Source organism: Mixophyes fleayi, chromosome 3 (genome assembly GCF_038048845.1).
Source record: "Mixophyes fleayi isolate aMixFle1 chromosome 3, aMixFle1.hap1, whole genome shotgun sequence".
NCBI classification, from domain to species: Eukaryota; Metazoa; Chordata; class Amphibia; order Anura; family Limnodynastidae; genus Mixophyes; species Mixophyes fleayi.
In genome coordinates this window covers 6,176,363-6,196,135 of record NC_134404.1, presented here as the reverse complement: position 1 = coordinate 6,196,135, position 19,773 = coordinate 6,176,363, and the positions used below count along the sequence as shown (strand labels likewise).

The 19,773-nt window shown below is 48.4% G+C and overlaps 1 protein-coding gene across 2 annotated transcripts in view; it reads right to left on the bottom strand.

The window, feature by feature from the left end:
* The window catches only part of LOC142143316 (uncharacterized), a 47,550-nt gene extending 36,907 nt beyond the window's left edge, over positions 1-10,643 (bottom strand). Inside the window, exons 1-4 of one of the 2 annotated variants that reach the window (XM_075201052.1) lie at positions 10,466-10,643; positions 6,494-6,607; positions 2,290-2,416; positions 1,550-1,648 (exon numbers count right to left, since the gene is read on the bottom strand). In XM_075201052.1, the coding sequence (XP_075057153.1) occupies positions 1,550-1,648; positions 2,290-2,416; positions 6,494-6,514 (247 nt within the window). In that variant the 5' untranslated portion in view covers positions 6,515-6,607; positions 10,466-10,643. The remainder of the gene's footprint in view (positions 1-1,549; positions 1,649-2,289; positions 2,417-6,493; positions 6,608-10,465) is intronic. The other variant, XM_075201051.1, reaches the window with a different exon arrangement.
* Between the last annotated feature and the right edge of the window lie 9,130 nt (positions 10,644-19,773).

The following is a 19,773-nucleotide window of genomic DNA, read 5'->3' as shown; positions in this document are numbered from 1 at the left end:
TGATTCCACATCCCCATAGAACGGTGTGATTCCCCATCCCCATAGGACGGTGTGATTCCCCATCCCCCATAGGACGGTGTGATTCCCCATCCCCCATAGGGCGGTGTGATTCCCCATAGGACGGTGTGATTCCCCATCCCCCATAGGACGGTGTGATTCCCCATCCCCCATAGGACGGTGTGATTCCCCATCCCCCATAGGACGGTGTGATTCCCCATCCCCCATAGGACGGTGTGATTCCCCATCCCCCATAGGACGGTGTGATTCCCCATCCCCCATAGGACGGTGTGATTCCCCATCCCCCATAGGACGGTGTGATTCCCCATCCCTCATAGGACGGTGTGATTCCCCATAGGGTGGTGTGATTCCCCATCCCCCAGAGGGCGGTGTGATTTCCCATCCCCCATAGGACGGTGTGATTCCCCATCCCCCATAGGACGGTGTGATTCCCCATCCCCCATAGGGCGGTGTGATTCCCCATCACCCATAGGGCGGTGTGATTCCCCATCACCCATAGGACGGTGTGATTCCCCATCCCCCATAGGACGGTGTGATTCCCCATCCCCCATAGGACGGTGTGATTCCCCATCCCCCATAGGACGGTGTGATTCCCCATCCCCCATAGGACGGTGTGATTCCCCATCCCCCATAGGACGGTGTGATTCCCCATCCCCCATAGGGAAGTGTGATTCCCCATCCCCCATAGGACGGTGTGATTCCCCATCCCCCATAGGACGGTGTGATTCCCCATCCCCCATAGGAAGGTGTGATTCCACATCCCTCATTGGACGGTGTGATTCCCCATAGGACGGTGTGATTCCACATCCCCAATAGGACGGTGTGATTCCACATCCCCCATAGGACGGTGTGATTCCACATCCCCCATAGGACGGTGTGATTCCACATCCCCCATAGGACGGTGTGATTCCACATCCCCCATAGGACGGTGTGATTCCACATCCCCCATAGGACGGTGTGATTCCACATCCCCCATAGGACGGTGTGATTCCACATCCCCCATAGGACGGTGTGATTCCACATCCCCCATAGGACGGTGTGATTCCACATCCCCCATAGGACGGTGTGATTCCCCATCCCTCATAGGACGGTGTGATTCCCCATCCCTCATAGGACGGTGTGATTCCCCATCCCTCACAATACATTGTATAACGCTGATCGAGCCTCCGAGTCCATTCAGGGCCAAGACTATCCATAGGTCATCTCTAACCTATACCTACTCCTCAGCCACTGTAGATTGTAAGCTCTTCTGAGCAGGATCTTCACTATAAGTGTGTGCCAGTGTACATGTGTATCTGTCATTTTACTGAAATTTACAACACTGAGCAATAAGACTAAATATATAAAAAATAATAATACCATAGTAGGCCAATCCTTGTCATACTGTATTATACAATATGGCCTGTAATAGTAAGGATGTCCCTATCCAGCATGCCAGTGGTACAGCTTATTAGGATGGGAGTGTGGCTGGTACTGTGCAGATTGGATTGACGCAATCCTGCAAGGAACGGCAGAGAGGAAGAACTCTCACCTGCGCTGGCGACGCCTCTGTCCGTCTCACAGACCTCGATGTACATGTCTTTAACCTTCTTAATCCGAAACAAGACGTCGGGGTTGAGGATCTGAAAGCCTGCAGGACAGAGAGAGCTACAAGTCACTGTGCCCGGTATGCGTGTAGTATCAGAGTACCGTCACCGCTGCCATCGTTCTACGGTCTCCTGTGCTTAGGACGACACTGGTGAATATACAGAAGTGGACACTCGTGTTGTGATATCAGGAAACTGGCCCAATATCCAGCCTGCGTGGCCCGCACAGTTATTTATTATGGTTTATTTATAGAACGCCAATCATATTATACATGAGTATACAAATTAGCACCCAAGGGTCCAGAATGAGTGTACGCAATGCATAGAACCCCCCAAGCCCCCCGCCCCATCGATCACAATCACTCACAGCTCAGGTGAGAACGGGTTCATCAGTGTCACACCAATCATATAACGTAGGTACGCAGGCTGGTGACTGGCACAGAACCTCCTTCTCTTACATCACATTTTCCCACATACTATCAGGCCACTAATTGCCCATGGTAGGTGCATGGTACAGACCGAGAACTTGGCAAGAAGAAAAGCCGGAATACACCTACTTACCTACTGAGTCCTGTCTAATCTGAGGGTATCACCCTATAGGACCATCACATTGGGATGAACTGTATGTATATGATGATTGTATGTGTGAGAATGAAGGTGGCAGATGGAATGACTGCCCACATACCCATGGCTTCCAGTGAAGAGTGGATCTGCCGCATCACCTTCTTGTACAGTTCCCTCTGCCAGTCCTCTAACACACCCCACTCCTCAGCGGAGAAGCAGGCTGCCACGTCGTGGAAAGTCACCGACACCTAGAGAGGAAGACGGGATATATATATAGTTAGTCATAAGATCAGGTTAGGGGTACTGTCTCCTGGGGTTAGACGGCTGAACGTCACATGCTTTAGTCAGATAAATCAGACCAGTCTAGTGTTTTGGTTCAACTAGATTTATTCTCCAGACTTAATATAAACAGACAGAAACAAAAGTCCTAACCTGTCCAGCTTTTAACTTGTCACACAGGAACCTCTCTTACCTGTGCAGGACCTTGTGTCCCACACACACACAAATTACAGGACTTACTGGTCACCGTTTGCAGTGTCGCTCAGGGGCCACCTGACCTCCTCCCCAGGTCTGAGAGACTGAATTTACTGCCTTGCAGCATTTTAACAGCCCAACACAGGAGCAACTTTTGATTATTATTAGAGTGAACTACAACATACGCTGGTAAATTGGAAGACCTGGAATGGTCCTTATGAATGGAGCCCACCCTTCTCTCTCCATTCATACCCCATACATCTGTTGGCAGTGACCTCACTGAAGGATCATGACAAATATCCAACAGACATTAAAACCCAGGGAGCATTCTGATGGATTCAGCATACACCATGCACATTAAATGAACATTAAGACCTTAAATTAATGTAAAACGCTCCAAATTTATACTAAGACTCGATCGCTTGTGACAAAATCTAAAATTAATTCTTACCCCTTAAGATGAATATAAGTTGATATAAATTACAATTCATCAATATTAAGCCCATTAAATTCATGTAAGAAGTTTAAAATGACTAAGACCTTTTTAAAATGAATTTAACTATTTAACAAGTTAATATGATGTGTCCATAATAATAAGATGTAGAATTAATGAGACAGAGACAAGGTGCTCCGGTTGACAAGGGAACAAGCCCCCTTCAGTTGCAGAATATCCAGAACTCTGTTTAACCAGACTCTTTATTATAACCTGAAAATCAGCGGCAGAAACACCAGGCAGATAATCATCCACCCTAACCAGGTTCTATGTCGGGGGAATACTACTCCCTGAAAATATCCAACGCCTACTGTGGCAGGATGGACCGCCTATGTCACCCTGTCTGTTGTTGCTGGGAACCGGCTGGGCTTACTTTGCCACTGTTCCCTTTCGTTATCACAAAATGCGCCTTCTAACCGCAGTAGGAGGGGCTTACACGAGCTGCCACCACTGGACTCCTTACTGGCTGCCAGAACCGGGTTCCTTCTGGGTAACTGTCACTGCTAAGGTACCCCCTGCTGGTACACCTGGGCTTGTACCCCTGACCTCTTACTATAGATCAGAGTTGCTGTGGATGGATCCCCCCTGGCCTATCACACTGGCCAGAGCTGCAGGGTAGCGGGGAGAGAGGTTGTACTGGATGCTGGGTCCAAACCTCAGACAGCCAGAAAAGGATTCGATTTTGGGTCTAATCTGTAGGTCACAGGATTTTCAGCATGGAGCAGTTCTCAAGCAGGTCTCTGCAGCAAGTGATGTTCATTTGCTCTCACACTGGTTGAAGGTACCAGTGATCAGGTCAGATGGAACAAGAATGACACATTCAGTACAAACCAGTGCTGTGTTATACAGTTTTGGACACAGCCTCACAGCATAAGCAGCACCTGCGGTCTGAGTTATCTTTAGTACCAGGATGCAATATATTTACCCAAACATGGATTTAAATTTAATTTATACTTAACACAATTTACACTTTTCTGCGATACCGAATCCCACTGACCGGAGATTTCCTTTCACTTTAACCAGGATACAGACAACGGCTCCCTGCCGTACATTCAAGTGTTGGTCGCTCACATTGGACAGACTTATTTAGCATTTCCTGCTATCCACAAAACAGACTCACTTCCCACGATTACTTGAAAAAGTCTGTGGTCCAGACGAAACGCGTCGCTCTATCCATGCTGCCTGTACTACCTGGATTGTATAATTTCTATGAGGAATTTGTTAACAAGTGGAACTATCTTTTTTTGATACTTGTATCTTGTCCGGACCCGTAGGAGGTGCGCACCGAAGATACTTTCTACACTGCTCCATCCCGTGATCTGCAGTGACGGCAAGAAGGTAAAACCTTTTATTACTCTCTGACCCACTGATAGGATGTGCTGGGAGCAAGATCGGAGGTTATAATTCCCGGAGGCCTGTTCATTTCAACTCGATTTTAGCCGCTTAGCCGGTAAGAAGATTTATCTAACGGGTGATTACTACTGACTGCCCCAGTTACAGCGATATCAGCCTGCATGTGGTCTTTGTTTCTGCCAACCGTACTGACGCCCAAAAGGAGTTACTCTTTTTCCTCATTTAAAGTGGATAATTGTTTGACTTTTCAATACACTCATAGAAGTGGATGTAAATGATCTAAAAGTCATTTCTATACAAATTTGTCTTCTTTTGACTATCAATCCGGAAAGACATATCTATATACAATCTTTTTGACGTCAACATCATTTGAATCGGACGTTCTTTTTCAACTTATGGAGATTTAAGTGCATATGTGCAATTCATGTGATTTTTATTTGTTTTAAGATTTTTAATATTATTTGTATGAAGGCATATTTCTTCCTTGCATGGTATTTACTTTATATGTGTTTACTTATGCCTAGTTAGATAGTATGTATGTATGTATGTATGTATGTATGTATGTATGTATGCGTGTATCCAATTCTCATTCATGCATTATTATCTCTACATATACCCTTCGTTAGCCTATACTGTCTCCAGGCATATTTATATATGATAGTGTTTTAAACCTTTTTAAACATTTGTATTCAGTATTTCTGCGCAACTCCATGTTTTTCTCACTTCCCACATATGCCTAATTGGAGATTTCCTCAAGCAAAGCTACAAAAGCCCCAAACAAGACATTTCCTCAACCAAAATACACAAACAACTTCCTCAACAAACCCTTATTGCATCAGAAATGAATACCTCAGAAATGAATGCCATTCCTCTACAAAGTGCCACACAATATAGTAAAATTAGTACATTGCAATGATATAAATAAGCGATCTGCGCTATTTCCTTTAAATAAACTTATACCATAAGTCATTTATAAGTGATTCAGTCACACCTACAATAACAATTGTCTTTCTAGATCCCGACAAGGGTTTGGTGGAGTGTACTTATCTAAAGGCAGCCGCAGGTTTCGGAGAGCTTCCTCCAATGTTATGCTTTGTGCCGAATGATACGCAATAATGGGTGGATATCAGACCCTTTCCCTCTCACCAGGTTAAAAAGCCAGGGCGCCCCCATCTCCAAATGGTTGTTGCAGCAGACAGATAGCGGCACCCTCCCACTGACCTGACGTTTACTATTAGCACGTTTCTAGAACCTGTCGCTCCGCGAGTACACTAGGTTAGGTTTCCCTTTTTGTTGTCTCTCTTTCTGGTTTGACTGGACTGTCTGCCCGCCCCATGATGGGTAGACCTCAGGAGTGTTGGGTATAATGAGGGAAGTTGGATCCTCGAAACCACCACCCTGCCCAACACCACCCTGTCCACACCACCACCACCACTCTGCCCCATACCACCCTGCTCACCACCACCAATCTGCCCAACACCACCACCACTCTGCCCAACACCCCACCACCATCCTGCCCACCACCACCACACAGGGGCGGATCTAGACTATTGATATACCCGGGGCGATTTTAGGGGGGGGGGGGGGGGGGGGGGGGGGGGGGGGGGGTTAGACCCCGCCCCCTTTCTGATTTCTAAGGCTGCCGGCGGCTGCACAGTATGTGCAGGTCCGCTTGGCAGTGGCAGTGTGCTGCCCCGCTGCTCTGATTGTGTTTAAAACACAATCAGAGCAGCCGGGCAGCACACTGTCACTACCGAACGGACCTGCACAGTGTGCAGCCGTCGGCAGCTAGCCACTGCTAGGGGAGACGATCGCTTTACAAATCTACAATAATAATAATAATAAAAGGAGTCTCTAGGAAAAGTGCATATCCTGCCCGTTGCTGGCCAGGACAAAAATCAGACTGAAATCAAACCATAAATCCGACTGGCCTAGAACTTCCCTAGTGTTATCCTGAACATGATCAATCCTACATGATGTTAAAGAACAGAAGAGGTCTACTGACCTGATACATGTGGGCGGACATGTTGTAGCATCCGTCTTTCAGGAACAGTGAAGAACAATGACATTCACAGTGGAGGAGGCGAGTGTCTGGTGCCGGCCGCAACTCCTCGATGACCTGCAGGGGGAGAGCAGAAGTTAGTCAGAGGTGACCTTACAACTAGGCCAACACGTAACCACAGAAGATCTCTCAGAGGACAACATCATTGGGATCTACTGGTTGGATAAGCTGTGTAAAGTTAAGTAAGATCTTACGCGTCCGTTATAATAAAAACGTCCTCATAAGTTACACTAGGTGGTACATTATCCCATGCAGAAACATTACAGTTATAAGGTAAGAGGTCCAAAATATGCTATAAAACACATCATTTATATATATCTGGAGAGCAGTGATGTCACACTTGTAAAATATAACATATGTGCAGAGCAGTGATGTCACTGGCGTCACATGACTGGGTGTAAGAGTGCTGCGATGAAATATACAGTGGTGCTAGAAAGTTTGTGAACCCTTTAGAATTTTCTGCATTAATGTGTTCAGTTACTGAAAGCATAGCGTCATATGCTTTATCTGATAGCTTCACATGCTTTATCTGATAGCTTCACATGCTTTATCTGATAGCTTCACATGCTTTATCTGATAGCTTCATGCGCTTTATCTGACAACGAAACATAATGTTGCATAATGTTGATCAATAAATGATTGAAATGATATAAACGCATTTGTGTGTTGTCCTGTGGTTTGATATGTGGACATAGGGACGTATACAGCTCATGATAGCCCCCTCAATGACTGGACACTGTACGCACGGCATTGAAGGAGTACTTTTAAGGGAATGGGAACGCCTTAATGTAACATGGCCACACACCCATGTCTGCGTGGCAGCACAAGCACAATACCCCAATTCTAAATATTTTGAAAGCCACACAGTTTTTACTGCTTTGCCAGCTGTGCAGGGACCAAGTTCAATGTCCTCCTGCTTTTACAGGTTCACAAAGAAGCAAAGTCCACAGAGACTTATCCAGCAAGCACAAGTCAGGACCAGTCGTAACCCCTTGTCAGCCTGTCTGAACTAGAAGGACAGGGATAGATGTCGACCTCAGTTTATGGCCTTGGTAAGGGCTGATCTCAGATAACAATTCCCAGCTGGATTGGGTGCTTGTATAATGGAGGACAACCACTGAGCCTTCCCCAAGTCCTCGGTTGCAGAAGACACCCACCTGAAAAGGGCTCTGGGAAGTCTGGCTAATGCTGGAGAAGAACAAAGGACACTCATTTGTTTAGCCAAAAAAAGAACTCACTTAAGTCCATGTCCCATCTCTGAATTAACTTTAAAGCCAAACTGGGTCTACAGCTTAACGGCACTTTTTGCTCAACAAGGCCGACCTGGAGCGGAAAAAGCCAGTGGCCAGAACATCCTCTCTGTGCGTCCTGATAACCTGCTGAAATTAGCCCTCTAAGGGGACATGTTGGAGAATCTAGCGGCACATACAGTATTCACCTGGTGACTGATATAAGAATACATAAACCAACCATTATAATAGCAGTTTCAAAGCACTAACACATGGTATGCAATATAGTCCAGGCTGAGAGGGGATGACAAGCAGGCTAAACCTTTATTTACAATATGCCCAGAACCCTGCTCTCGCCACACCGGGCTATGCAATGCCCAGCCAGATTGCCAAGGCTTCACTAAGTGTTTTGAGATATGGGGGATATATATCTTATTAGGGAATATGGTGCACACAGATAACGTGTGTACATTCATGCAGCAATATAAGTAACTTTAATTTGCAGGGAAAACCCCTCAACTACCTCCGAGGAATGGGCAATATGGCATATACGCTGCCCCCCATCACTCCTTACCTTGTATACAAGGCAGACGATGGGTATCCCTGGCTGGTATCAAGGGGAGAACAAGTCACAGGCTGGAGGGAAATAAGACGAGTGATGGGCAGGGAGGAGAGTAAATAACAATATCCGGCTAACGTCAGCAGTGGTGACACTGACACCATCAGGCTGATATCTCTGACATCAGCCCCGACACCCCAATATGATGTGGCCACGCCCCCTTCTGGTGCTTGGTGGCTGCCACGCCCACGCGGGACCTCCAGGTTAGGGCACCTGAGATATCCTGATGGTGATAGTGAGACCCCCCCCCCGGGGGTCCTGGTGAGACCGCAGCCCCAGGGAGCACTACAACCCCCAGCATGCCCTGGTTCCTGGATGTGCACCTCATATCCTTCTCCTCAAGACCCAGCCTCTTATACAGAGAGAGATCACCTGGTAATAACCACACCCAGCATGTAAAACCAGGGAGCATTCTGGAGGATAGGGACAGTGGCAGCAATGGAGATTAACTACAGGAGAACATGACATCATGTATGTACACACAGGGCCATAGGAGGAACATGACATCATGTATGTACACAGAGCCATAGGAGGAACATGACATCATGTATGTACACAGAGCCATAGGAGGAACATGACATCATACATGTACACACAGGGCCATAGGAGGAACATGACATCATACATGTACACACAGGGCCATAGGAGGAACATGACATCATACATGTACACACAGGGCCATAGGAGGAACATGACATCATACATGTACACACAGAGCCATAGGAGGAACATGACATCATGTATGTACACAGAGCCATAGGAGGAACATGACATCATGTATGTACACACAGAGCCATAGGAGGAACATGACATCATGTATGTACACACAGAGCCATAGGAGAACATGACATCATGTATGTACACAGAGCCATAGGAGAACATGACATCATGTATGTACACACAGAGCCATAGGAGAACATGACATCATGTATGTACACACAGAGCCATAGGAGAACATGACATCATGTATGTACACACAGAGCCATAGGAGGAACATGACATCATGTATGTACACACAGAGCCATAGGAGAACATGACATCATGTATGTACACAGAGCCATAGGAGGAACATGACATCATGTATGTACACACAGAGCCATAGGAGGAACATGACATCATGTATGTACACACAGAGCCATAGGAGGAACATGACATCATGTATGTACACAGAGCCATAGGAGGAACATGACATCATGTATGTACACACAGAGCCATAGGAGGAACATGACATCATGTATGTACACACAGGGCCATAGGAGGAACATGACATCATGTATGTACACACAGAGCCATAGGAGGAACATGACATCATGTATGTACACAGAGCCATAGGAGGAACATGACATCATGTATGTACACACAGAGCCATAGGAGGAACATGACATCATGTATGTACACACAGAGCCATAGGAGGAACATGACATCATGTATGTACACAGAGCCATAGGAGGAACATGACATCATGTATGTACACACAGAGCCATAGGAGGAACATGACATCATGTATGTACACACAGAGCCATAGGAGAACATGACATCATGTATGTACACACAGAGCCATAGGAGGAACATGACATCATGTATGTACACAGAGCCATAGGAGGAACATGACATCATGTATGTACACACAGAGCCATAGGAGGAACATGACATCATGTATGTACACAGAGCCATAGGAGGAACATGACATCATGTATGTACACACAGAGCCATAGGAGGAACATGACATCATGTATGTACACACAGAGCCATAGGAGGAACATGACATCATGTATGTACACACAGAGCCATAGGAGGAACATGACATCATGTATGTACACAGAGCCATAGGAGGAACATGACATCATGTATGTACACACAGAGCCATAGGAGGAACATGACATCATGTATGTACACACAGAGCCATAGGAGGAACATGACATCATGTATGTACACACAGAGCCATAGGAGAACATGACATCATGTATGTACACACAGGGCCGTACAGATATGATGACGTCATACATGTACACACAGGGCCGTACGGAGAACATGACGTCATAGGCCCAGGACAGGTGCAGCCGGTACCTGGCTCGGTGGTCACACTGCTGGGGTCATGACCGCTCTGGGGCTCCCGGAATAACGTACCAGTCACCGGCTCTACTTCATAAGTGAGATCTGCAGCGGTGTCTCCGTACACAGGGCGCCGCCATGACAGCAGCACAGCGCATGCGCGGAGCGTCCGAGTCTCCACTGACACCTCTGGAATCACAGCACACTCTGAAGCCACGCCCCCCTCTGTCACCCGCGGTGGAGGAGTCAGAGGTCTCCTGTGATTGGCTGGCGGCTCCGGAGACGTCATCTCACGTGTGCAGCGCGAGGTTCAAAGCGTGCGCTGAGGTGATTGGCTCCAAAATAGAGACCTGACTGACGTCACTGACCCATAATTACCCCACTACCCCCCTGACCGACCCATAATTACCCCACTACCCCCTGACCGACCCATAATAGCCCCACTACCCCCTGACCGACCCATACTTACCCCACTACCCCCTGACCGACCCATACTTACCCCACTACCCCCTGACCGACCCATAATAGCCCCACTACCCCCTGACCGACCCATAATAACCCCACTACCCCCTGACCGACCCATAATTACCCCACTACCCCCTGACCGACCCATACTTACCCCACTACCCCCTGACCGACCCATAATAGCCCCACTACCCCCTGACCGACCCATAATAACCCCACTACCCCCTGACCGACCCATAATTACCCCACTACCCCCTGACCGACCCATACTTACCCCACTACCCCCTGACCGACCCATAATAGCCCCACTACCCCCCTGACCGACCCATACTTACCCCACTACCCCCTGACCGACCCATACTTACCCCACTACCCCCTGACCGACCCATAATTACCCCACTACCCCCTGACCGACCCATAATAGCCCCACTACCCCCCTGACCGACCCATACTTACCCCACTACCCCCTGACCGACCCATAATTACCCCACTACCCCCTGACCGACCCATAATAGCCCCACTACCCCCCTGACCGACCCATAATTACCCCACTACCCCCTGACCGACCCATAATTACCCCACTACCCCCCTGACCGACCCATAATTACCCCACTACCCCCTGACCGACCCATAATTACCCCACTACCCCCCTGACCGACCCATAATAGCCCCACTACCCCCCTGACCGACCCATACTTACCCCACTACCCCCTGACCGACCCATAATTACCCCACTACCCCCTGACCGACCCATACTTACCCCACTACCCCCATGACTGACCCATAATTACCCCACTACCCCCATGACCGACCCATAATTACCCCACTACCCCCTGACCGACCCATACTTACCCCACTACCCCCATGACTGACCCATAATTACCCCACTACCCCCATGACCGACCCATAATTACCCCACTACCCCCCTGACCGACCCATAATAGCCCCACTACCCCCCTGACCGACCCATACTTACCCCACTACCCCCTGACCGACCCATAATTACCCCACTACCCCCTGACCGACCCATACTTACCCCACTACCCCCATGACTGACCCATAATTACCCCACTACCCCCATGACCGACCCATAATTACCCCACTACCCCCTGACCGACCCATACTTACCCCACTACCCCCATGACTGACCCATAATTACCCCACTACCCCCATGACCGACCCATAATTACCCCACTACCCCCTGACCGACCCATACTTACCCCACTACCCCCCTGACCGACCCATACTTACCCCACTACCCCCTGACCGACCCATACTTACCCCACTACCCCCCTGACCGACCCATAATTACCCCACTACCCCCCTGACCGACCCATACTTACCCCACTACCCCCTGACCGACCCATAATTACCCCACTACCCCCCTGACTGACCCATAATTACCCCACTACCCCCTGACTGACCCATAATTACCCCACTACCCCCTGACCGACCCATAATTACCCCACTACCCCCTGACCGACCCATAATTACCCCACTACCCCCTGACTGACCCATAATTACCCCACTACCCCCTGACCGACCCATAATTACCCCACTACCCCCCTGACTGACCCATAATTACCCCACTACCCCCTGACCGACCCATAATTACCCCACTACCCCCCTGACTGACCCATAATTACCCCACTACCCCCTGACTGACCCATAATTACCCCACTACCCCCTGACCGACCCATACTTACCCCACTACCCCCTGACCGACCCATAATTAACCCACTACCCCCTGACCGACCCATACTTACCCCACTACCCCCTGACCGACCCATAATTACCCCACTACCCCCTGACTGACCCATAATTACCCCACTACCCCCCTGACCGACCCATACTTACCCCACTACCCCCTGACCGACCCATAATTACCCCACTACCCCCTGACCGACCCATAATTACCCCACTACCCCCATGACTGACCCATAATTACCCCACTACCCCCATGACCGACCCATAATTACCCCACTACCCCCTGACCGACCCATACTTACCCCACTACCCCCATGACTGACCCATAATTACCCCACTACCCCCATGACCGACCCATAATTACCCCACTACCCCCTGACCGACCCATACTTACCCCACTACCCCCCTGACCGACCCATAATTACCCCACTACCCCCCTGACCGACCCATACTTACCCCACTACCCCCTGACCGACCCATAATTACCCCACTACCCCCCTGACTGACCCATAATTACCCCACTACCCCCTGACTGACCCATAATTACCCCACTACCCCCTGACCGACCCATAATTACCCCACTACCCCCTGACCGACCCATAATTACCCCACTACCCCCTGACCGACCCATAATTACCCCACTACCCCCTGACCGACCCATAATTACCCCACTACCCCCCTGACTGACCCATAATTACCCCACTACCCCCTGACTGACCCATAATTACCCCACTACCCCCTGACCGACCCATACTTACCCCACTACCCCCTGACCGACCCATAATTAACCCACTACCCCCTGACCGACCCATACTTACCCCACTACCCCCTGACCGACCCATAATTACCCCACTACCCCCTGACTGACCCATAATAACCCCACTACCCCCTGACCGACCCATAATTACCCCACTACCCCCTGACCGACCCATAATTACCCCACTACCCCCCTGACCGACCCATACTTACCCCACTACCCCCTGACCGACCCATACTTACCCCACTACCCCCCGACCGACCCATAATTACCCCACTACCCCCTGACCGACCCATAATTACCCCACTACCCCCCTGACCGACCCATATTTACCCCACTACCCCCTGACCGACCCATAATTACCCCACTACCCCCTGACCGACCCATAATTACCCCACTACCCCCCTGACCGACCCATACTTACCCCACTACCCCCTGACCGACCCATAATTACCCCACTACCCCCTGACCGACCCATAATTACCCCACTACCCCCTGACCGACCCATAATAACCCCACTACCCCCTGACCGACCCATAATAACCCCACTACCCCCTGACCGACCCATAATAACCCCCCTGACCGACCCATAATTACCCCACTACCCCCTGACCGACCCATACTTACCCCACTACCCCCCTGACCGACCCATAATTACCCCACTACCCCCTGACCGACCCATAATTACCCCACTACCCCCTGACCGACCCATAATAACCCCACTACCCCCTGAGCGACCCATAATAACCCCCCTGACCGACCCATAATTACCCCACTACCCCCGGACTGACCCATACTTACCCCACTACCCCCTGACCGACCCATAATTACCCCACTACCCCCTGACTGACCCATAATTACCCCACTACCCCCTGACTGACCCATAATTACCCCACTACCCCCTGACTGACCCATACTTACCCCACTACCCCCTGACCGACCCATAATTACCCCACTACCCCCTGACCGACCCATAATAACCCCCCTGACCGACCCATAATTACCCCACTACCCCCTGACTGACCCATAATTACCCCACTACCCCCCTGACCGACCCATAATTACCCCACTACCCCCTGACCGACCCATACTTACCCCACTACCCCCTGACCGACCCATAATAACCCCACTACCCCCTGACCGACCCATAATAACCCCCCTGACCGACCCATAATTACCCCACTACCCCCCTGACCGACCCATACTTACCCCACTACTCCCGGACTGACCCATACTTACCCCACTACCCCCCTGACTGACCCATAATTACCCCACTACCCCCCTGACTGACCCATAATTACCCCACTACCCCCTGACTGACCCATAATTACCCCACTACCCCCCTGACCGACCCATAATTACCCCACTACCCCCCTGACCGACCCATACTTACCCCACTACCCCCTGACCGACCCATAATTACCCCACTACCCCCTGACCGACCCATACTTACCCCACTACCCCCTGACCGACCCATACTTACCCCACTACCCCCTGACCGACCCATACTTACCCCACTACCCCCTGACCGACCCATACTTACCCCACTACCCCCTGACTGACCCATAATTACCCCACAACCCCCCTGACCGACCCATAATTACCCCACTACCCCCTGACTGACCCATACTTACCCCATTACCCCCCTAACCGACCCATAATAACCCCCCTGACCGACCCATAATTACCCCACTACCCCCCTGACCGACCCATACTTACCCCACTACCCCCGGACTGACCCATACTTACCCCACTACCCCCCTGACCGACCCATAATTACCCCACTACCCCCTGACTGACCCATACTTACCCCACTACCCCCCTGACTGACCCATAATTACCCCACTACCCCGGACTGACCCATAATTACCCCACTACCCCCTGACCGACCCATAATAACCCCACTACCCCCCTGACTGACCCATAATTACCCCACTACCCCCTGACCGACCCATAATTACCCCACTACCCCCTGACCGACCCATACTTACCCCACTACCCCCTGACCGACCCATACTTACCCCACTACCCCCTGACCGACCCATACTTACCCCACTACCCCCTGACTAACCCATAATTACCCCCCTGACCGACCCATAATTACCCCACTACCCCCTGACTGACCTATACTTACCCCATTACCCCCCTGACCGACCCATAATAACCCCCCTGACCGACCCATAATTACCCCACTACCCCCTGACTGACCCATAATTACCCCACTACCCCCTGACTGACCCATAATAACCCCACTACCCCCCTGACTGACCCATACTTACCCCACTACCCCCTGACCGACCCATACTTACCCCACTACCCCCTGACCGACCCATAATTACCCCACTACCCCCTGACCGACCCATACTTACCCCACTACCCCCTGACCGACCCATAATTACCCCACTACCCCCTGACCGACCCATACTTACCCCACTACCCCCTGACTGACCCATAATTGCTCCACTACCCCCTGACCGACCCATACTTACCCCACTACCCCCTGACTGACCCATAATTACCCCCCTGACCGACCCATAATTACCCCACTACCCCCTGACTGACCCATACTTACCCCACTACCCCCTGACTGACCCATACTTACCCCACTTCCCCCTGACCGACCCATAATTACCCCACTACCCCCCTGACCGACCCATAATTACCCCACTTCCCCCTGACTGACCCATAATAACCCCACTACCCCCTGACTGACCCATAATAACCCCACTTCCCCCTGACCGACCCATAATAACCCCACTACCCCCTGACTGACCCATAATTATCTCAGTACCTCCTGACCGACCCATAATTACCCCACTACCCCCTGACTGACCCATAATTATCTCAGTACCCCCTGACCGACCCATAATTACCCCACTACCCCCTGACTGACCCATAATTACCCCACTACCCCCTGACTGACCCATAATTACCCCACTACCCCCTGACTGACCCATAATAACCCCACTACCCCCTGACCGACCCATAATAACCCCACTACCCCCTGACTGACCCATAATTATCTCAGTATCCCCTGACCGACCCATAATTACCCCACTACCCCCTGACTGACCCATAATTACCCCACTACCCCCTGACCGATCCATAATAACCCCACTACCCCCTGACTGACCCATAATTATCTCAGTACCCCCTGACCGACCCATAATTACCCCACTACCCCCTGACTGACCCATAATTACCCCACTACCCCCTGACTGACCCATAATTATTTTAGTTCCCTGACTGACCCATGATAGTACCACTTCTTTTACTGACCCATAACACACTTCCCTATCCCAAAATCCCACTTCCCTGGTTGACCCATAACCCCATTTCTCTAACCCAAACCCCACTTCCGTGACTGACCTATAAGCCCACTTCTTTGCCTGATCTATAACGCCACTTGCCTTACTGACCTACAGCGCTATACTTCCCGTTTCTCCTCTGTGGTTGGATCACATAGGAATAACTTATTGTAGATATTTTTATTTTAATTAGAGATGCAGTGCATCTCTGGATATCATTGCAAATGTACTGATTTTATTATATTGTGTTGTATTTCTGTATGGGAAATGTATTCATTTCTGAAGTATTGATTTGTAACTTCTGATACAGTATATCATGATTTGGTTTTGTAACTTTGCTAGAGGAAAACCCCAATTAGGCTAATTAGGTCTTTTTCATAGCAGAAGTGCCAAAAATCTGCTTTAGCCTGAAGGCTAGCGAGACAGGAACCTGTCTGAACAATGTAGACTCAGGATACAAGTATTAGGATATAACAGATTAATGTACAGTTTGTTAACTTTGCATTGCATTTAAAGTCCAAGTTTAAAGAACATCTCACATCTTGATGTTAATCTTTGAATTAAATATTTCAGACTTTTTAGGGCCTGGTAGGAAAAGGGGGCTGGTCAGGGGAGGGCTGGCAAACTTCAGCTTGGGGGGGGTTCAAGACTTGACTCGGCAGCCCATTTTAAAGGAAAAAAAAAAAATACAGGTGGCCCATTGACCCAGCCCAAGGTAGCCCATTATGGGACCAGGCCAGGTGGCAGATGCCACCTAGCCCAGCCTGCTCCGGGGCTGGTTTACCCCCTGCCAGGCTGTGTCCAAAACTGTATAAAAAAGGAGCTCTGTTTAACCATCTATCATACCATCTGTAACTTCTGGAAAGATCGCTAGTACCACAAAGTGTGTAACTGTCCTTTTTTGGACATCCTGAGCTAATAAACATCACTGCTTAAGGAACCTACTTTGATGCCTACTTACTGGCTGTAATTCCTCTGACCTAAAGATTTAACTCAATCTGAGGTTGGGACAAAACATGCTGATTAACTCTCGCTGTTACTGTACCCCCTTGCTGGGAATCTGGGCTTGTACACCTGAACTCTTCCTTTAGGTTAGGGTTGCTGTGGGTGGATCCCCCTGACATATCACACTGCCAGAGCTGCGAGGAAGCTACCAGAGCGTTGTTACTGGATGCGGAGTTCCAACCTCAGAATAGCCAGATAACGGATTAGGTTGGTTTTGTTAGAGTGAAATTGTATGATTATTGATTTAATATCTATCATATATTAAGCTTTAGAAACTAATATGTTATGCTATAACCTTAAGAGAAATTAGCAGATATTATGTTCGGTTTAAAAGACAAATTATTCAAGGTTGTGAAACTACATAGCAGGATGTTCCAATGAACAAAAACAGACCAAGGACACGCAGCAAAGCGAAACGTTCTTCACAGAGCAGCACAAGAATATTGGCAGAAAACCTGGAAAGAGATAACGCAGAAAGAATTGTTTGAACTTTGTTGGAAAACTGCAATATATATATATAATTGTTGATTAACTTTCTTTCACAATTTACTGTCTTATAATTGGTTGTTCAGCATCAATACCCCTAGACTTGCATGTATAAATATAAACGCTGAAGCGGTCTCAAATTGGAACAGAATAAAAGCTGCTCAGCATTATATCATACAGATGTCGAGTACTTTTCTGTTCACCAGTCGACTGAAAATAAAGGAAGATCTGACTGACATTGAAGGTGATTGATAGAAGTATCGGTGAACCTCGATACACAAACATTTCTGGGGGCTCGTCCGGGATGCCCCAATATCTCCACACCTGATGCCAGACTCCACTGATGTCCAGAGAACTGCTGAACTAAATTCCGTACGGTGAGTAAGAAAAGTGTAGATTTCTACCATCTTACTCAGTTCAGTATTTCTTTGTATATCTAAGGAAAGTCAGTTGAGGTGATTAGAGGGTATTCTATGAACCCAATGTTCAGTTAGAGGAAAAGATAATGAAATTATAAATGTATGGATACTGTAGATTATGATGGATGTAGACAATTTGAGTTAGAAGATAATAAGAGAGGTGTATGTAAGAATTGTACCTGCTGCATTGTTCTGAGAAAATATTCAGGTTGCAAGGGACCTAGACTATAGGGTGTTACAACTAAAAATGCATATTATGGTTTTGAAAGTATTGAAAAAGAACTATATTGTACGTTAGGGTGCCATTTGAATGAAGAAATACTACATACTGGCCACAATCATATGTTACCAGATTATAAACCTATATGTCCATACACTGACTTGAGGGGAAGAATCGGATCAGCCATAAGTGCCAGCCTTTTAATCTAAAGATGATAAAACTCACATCTGGTGTTCCTATGGCAGACTAGGAGGTAAAGGATTAAAGACACTTGAAGTCTGTACAAAGGGGAAAATGATATTGCCTTATTCCACTTAAAATACATTGTATCCCAGATACTGACAGTACTGTGACCATAATAAAGAATGGATAAAAAGGCTTGGCTATGAAGATCAGGTCAATGTGTGGATATGCTAAATGTATGTTTGATGCTGCGCAGCTGAAAGAGTGAAATGTGCCCCCCTTATTCTGTGTAAAAGATTTCAGTGTGTTGTGATAAAAAGAATAATATATTGAAGCTAACTTGTATTTAGTTTAATGCTGGGACTTGTAGTTCCACAGCTGTAGGCTGGAAGATAACAATTCATTTTTCTTGCTCTATAAGTGAGCTTTTATTCTCCGTCTTACTGCGTGTGAGGGAGATCCATGATAAGTTCACGCTGTTTGTTCTCTGTCTTATAGCGCTCTGTAAGGGAGAGAGGTGATTTAGTTTAAATCACAATGTTTGTCTGTCTTGTCTGTTTTTTTTAAAAGATACATGTTTCAAGGTTGAAAAAGTTGTACATTTTGTAAATAATATAATGCCTGCTTGCTTAATTCTAAGCTTTTAAAGAGATGACTGTTCTCAGAAATAAGGAGGGTTTGTTATGCCCATAAATGTAATGAGATAAAATGCTGTCTGAGTGAGACATGATTAAGTGAATATATTTGTACTTTCAACACGAAAATCACAGAAT